The following is a 4,335-nucleotide window of genomic DNA, read 5'->3' as shown; positions in this document are numbered from 1 at the left end:
TTCTTGCCCCATCTCATAATTATTCCTTCATACATCAATACTGTTCAAATCTTATCTATTTATTTAATAAAAACTACCCTCTATTTTTCTTTCTTCCACATAGTAGTAACAGTAAACGTACATCAAAATTCTTAAAATGTTCTTTTGTGTGTGTGAATGATATGTAGTACTTTAAACATTGCTCTTAAGTATTTTGTAACATTCTGGTGGCCAACTTGTTCTTTTCTTGAAATTAAGAAAATAAGATAAGAGATCGGCCAATAGCTGATCACAGAACCTGTTCATGTTCTCGCAGTTACCCTTAAGCCTTGAAGTATTTCTTTTGCAACCATGATTTGCTTTAAGCCTTGTGTGACGGTGCTCACAAACATATTACTTTTTTTTCGGTAATTATCTGTCTGATGCTGATGTATTATGAGCCATATATGGAAAAAAAATACATAAGAAAAACGGTGAAGTTATGATGTTGAAGGGTGCTTTCACCAGAAAGTAAGATCTGAATACATTAATTGATGTTCAATATGTCAACCTTTACTATACAGAATTATTATGCATGAAGGCAGTTGGTGAACCGAAGGGGAAGTTTATGATCTGAGTTTTCTCTGGGTTCCCCGAATGTACTATATTTAATTTAATTTAATTTCCACAGATCTAAGCAATGATGGAGAAGGATTGATTAATTTGTTTTTGGTGGTTTGAGTGTCGCTCAATGCTCCTCTGTCCCTCACATCACATGTGGGAAAGATTGAAAACACAGATCAGCTGGCTGCCTCTGAGATGCTTTGTAAAGAGGGTTGCCATGTTCTTGACTTAGCTGTGGCACCAGAAGCATTATTACTTGATGCTGTCCTTGACCCCTGTCTTTCACCTTTCGTTTCCTGAAAATCATAATTAAAAATTAAGAATCACATAGCTCAAACCACCAACTACATATGACCTTTAAACAAATCTCTCTCTCTTCTCTTTCCTTTCTCAATAAAATCCACTATTATAACTCCTTGCAATTCAATTTAACAAATCTAATATTTCCTTTCTTATTGTAAGTTTTCTTAATTCTATACAAGTCACTGGAGAATAAACGGGTAAGCAAAATGATAACATGAAGTATCAAGCTCCCAAACGAACTAGAAAAGCCTTAGTAGAAATACATCTGAATCAGTTTGCATAGCCAGACCTTCTTACAAACACATTATTTAATGTTGCTTAACGAAAAACTGGTTGTCTATAAGCAAAAATACTACACCAGGAACCTGTTTTAAAGATCAATTTTGACAATCATAAACAAGTAAGAAAGTAGAAACAGTAAAATCCAAACTTTGATTGAGATTTACCAGGTTGTCCTCCGGCTCAGACCTTCTTGCCGATTTGTCTGTCCTTTCCTTGGTCAGATTTGGCTTTTGTGCTGATTCTGGCAAGTTTCTCTTCAGCTTTGCTTGTTTCTTTGCCCAAAGACCCTTCATAACCTCTGAGAAAAACGCCACATAAAGATTCAAAATTGGAACAATTTAAGGGGAAATAACAACAGAAAAGAGTTAAAAAAAGGAAAGGGTGAAACTGAAAACTAAAGCAGAAAGTTGAAACAAACCTTGAGCTGAGATTAGTCTATAAACTTGGCCAAGCATAAGGGTATCTGTTGGCTTGAGAAGCTTGATGCGGGTGAGACGAACAGGGTTGGTGGTGTTGGGGTGGTTGTTTTCAATCTTAATTTGGCAATTTTGATTGTCCTTGGATGTGCACAATGTGGTGGAGATAAGAAGAGCAACATAGTGATCAGGGTTGGTCTTCATGACTTCACTAGCACTCACAGGCCAATACAACCTTTCCACTTTCCCATTGGGTTGTTGTATGACTAAAGTTGCAGTGTCAACGGCTTGACAGTTTCCCATCTCTAAAACGCAACAACAAAGAGGATAACAGGAATGGAAGGTGGCTTACTGCAACAATTATAGCAGCCACAAGTTTGAAAAGGGGCAAACAAAGTGATACACAAGGAGGGCTATAAATAGTGGTTGGTAAATGAATGGGAAGGCCTTTTAACTTGTAGAGTTGGAAAGTTTTACAGCAATGATAACGATAATCGGCAGTAGAAAGATAGATTTTGAGAAAAAGATAGAAGAGAAGGATGAGGAAAGAGACTAAAGTAGAAGGGGACCTCGGCAGCTTAGGTGATGTGATGTGCTCCTCTATCACGTTACATTCTCGTGGTCTACCTTCTTAGGGTAATGTAAAATCATATCTCTCTCTTCACACATCCATCCCTACCCTCTTCTCTATCCATAGGTTATACCCTCGTTTATAGGGTTATAACCTTTTTTTTTCATTTGACCTTTTGGACTTCAGGACTCCGACATTGACGCAAGAACATTAGCCATTACACTCAAAAAAAACAAAACACCAAGAACAGTGGTCATTAAAGTAATAGCAAGGGTGCGTGCAAAAACAAAAGAGTTTGTATATAAAATTATGACATTCATCTACGGTTTTTCTTTACATTTTGTCACTTGTAATATTTCTATTTTGTTCTCTCTTTCTTTAATGTTCTTTTCCTTTTCACCTTTCTAAACTCTACGAGTACACATTTTTAATCTATTAATTTCTCATTGAATACCTGGGCCTTTCTTTTAAAAATCTAAACAGCGTAATGCATTTTCATCACAATATATCAATGATCGATAAAGATTATCAATTTTTTAACTATCTTTTGATAAGCACATTTTCCTGCTATTTTATCCTTAAAATTGTGATCATTATTTTTACTTATTAAAATAAATAATAAGCAATAACTTAGCTGTTTAATAAATAATTTTCAGTAATTTAATATATAATCCATCTCATTATATTTTACTCGTGTTTATATTTTTGTTAGGAATGACAAACAATCTATTATGTGGATATTCATAAATTTATGTTGATTTTTATGAAAGTACATATATTGATTGGATACGGATTTAAGTATATTATTGTTGATGTTGTGGTTAAGATATTGTTATAATATTATTTACTTTTTACATTTTAGTAATTATTTTTTGTTTATAATAATTATATAAAAATTTATTGAACTCATTGTACTTTATTATAATAAAAATTAAATATAAAGATAGTTGTGTTTATATTTTTATTAGAAATGACAAATTAATTTGTCACCATAAATATTACCTTAACATGTGATTTCGATGGAAATTTTGGTATTGATTGGGTACATATTTAAATATTGATAATACTAAATTTTTAAAATTGGTCATGAAATTAAGGTGAATATGTCATGTTTTTTTCTATTTGTATGTTCATATTCACCAATATATTTGTCCTCGTCCTTATACTTATTTTTATCTTGAATTAGGCTTAATTGTTTGGTCTCAAAAGTTTGGTTGAAAAGTTCAAATTAGTTCCTGCTTAGCTTTGTGTTTCAATTTTGTCCCAAAAGTTGTAAAAATGATTTAATTAGGTTTTTTTTTTGTTAACATCGTTAAAATTGTTAACACTATTATTTTCTAGGTGGAATTGGTTTAAACCCCTCCCCACATGTAGATAGTACTTCTTACTCTCTTATGTTTTCTCTCTCCCTTCTTCTTTTCCCCAAATCATACTTAATCATAAAGTCATTAATGATTTTAGTGGTATTATCTAAAAAGACTTTATTGAAGCAAATTAACAAATTTTGAGAAGCAATTGACACAAAAAAAAGCAAAGCAAAAATCAAATTGAAACTTTTTTTACCGAAAACCAATCGAATAATTAAGTCTTTGAATTAGTAAAACATGTTTAATTTATTAGATAATTTAATAAACATATTAATTTTTTTTCTTCTTATTTTCCTAATTTTTGTATCTACGTTTAATCAATTTTACTTTTTTCTATAATTATTTGATACTTATCCAATTGTATGAGTAATATGAAGGAGTAACTAACAAAAGAATACTAGGTTTAGAATCACAATAAATCTTAAGTGTATAAAAAAATTTGAGTAGTTGTTTTGAGAAGGTTTGCTATTTTGTTAGAAAAATTGCATGATAAGGTTTATTATATGCTTGAGACGATTTACAATTTTTACTAAAAAAAATTGTATAGTAGTTTTTGTCAAAAAAAATTTGGATGTGATTTTGCTTGAAAATATTATTTTTCTACATGATTTCCAAATAATAATTTCTTCTTTATATTTGACATTGAAATAAAGAATGTGTAATTTTTTTATATTAAATACTTGATAATATAATGTTTTTTTATTATGATATTTTTTTATAAAAAAGATATTTTTTTATATTAAATACTTGATAATGTAATGTGTTTTTTTATTGTGATGTTTTTTATAAAAAAGATATTTGATTAATAGTTGGA

At 30.5% G+C, this 4,335-nt stretch overlaps 1 protein-coding gene across 1 annotated transcript; it reads right to left on the bottom strand.

Moving 5' to 3' along the window:
* Window positions 1–437: 437 nt before the first annotated feature.
* Window positions 438–2,139, bottom strand: LOC124820041 (uncharacterized). The gene is made up of 3 exons (XM_047291668.2): window positions 1,586–2,139; window positions 1,332–1,465; window positions 438–878 (listed from the first exon to the last, which is right to left on the bottom strand). Exons 1-3 carry the CDS (start codon window positions 1,884–1,886, stop codon window positions 759–761), a joined length of 555 nt encoding a protein of 184 aa, XP_047147624.2. The 5' UTR covers window positions 1,887–2,139; the 3' UTR covers window positions 438–758.
* Between the last annotated feature and the right edge of the window lie 2,196 nt (window positions 2,140–4,335).

Source organism: Vigna umbellata, chromosome 1 (assembly GCF_029865625.1).
Source record: "Vigna umbellata cultivar VRB3 chromosome 1, Vumbellata_1.0, whole genome shotgun sequence".
NCBI classification, from domain to species: Eukaryota; Viridiplantae; Streptophyta; class Magnoliopsida; order Fabales; family Fabaceae; genus Vigna; species Vigna umbellata.
This window is presented reverse-complemented; position numbering and strand designations above follow the sequence as displayed.

Bases quoted from the DNA above. Each gene is read 5' to 3' on its own strand.
- LOC124820041 (XM_047291668.2), bottom strand. From the start codon at position 1,886: ATGGGAAACTGTCAAGCCGTTGACACTGCAACTTTAGTCATACAACAA. The intron at 1,466-1,585 runs GTTTGTTTCAAC...CGTTTTTCTCAG, and splicing joins TAGACTAATCTCAGCTCAAG to AGGTTATGAAGGGTCTTTGG. The intron at 879-1,331 runs GTAAATCTCAAT...TATGATTTTCAG, and splicing joins CTGAGCCGGAGGACAACCTG to GAAACGAAAGGTGAAAGACA.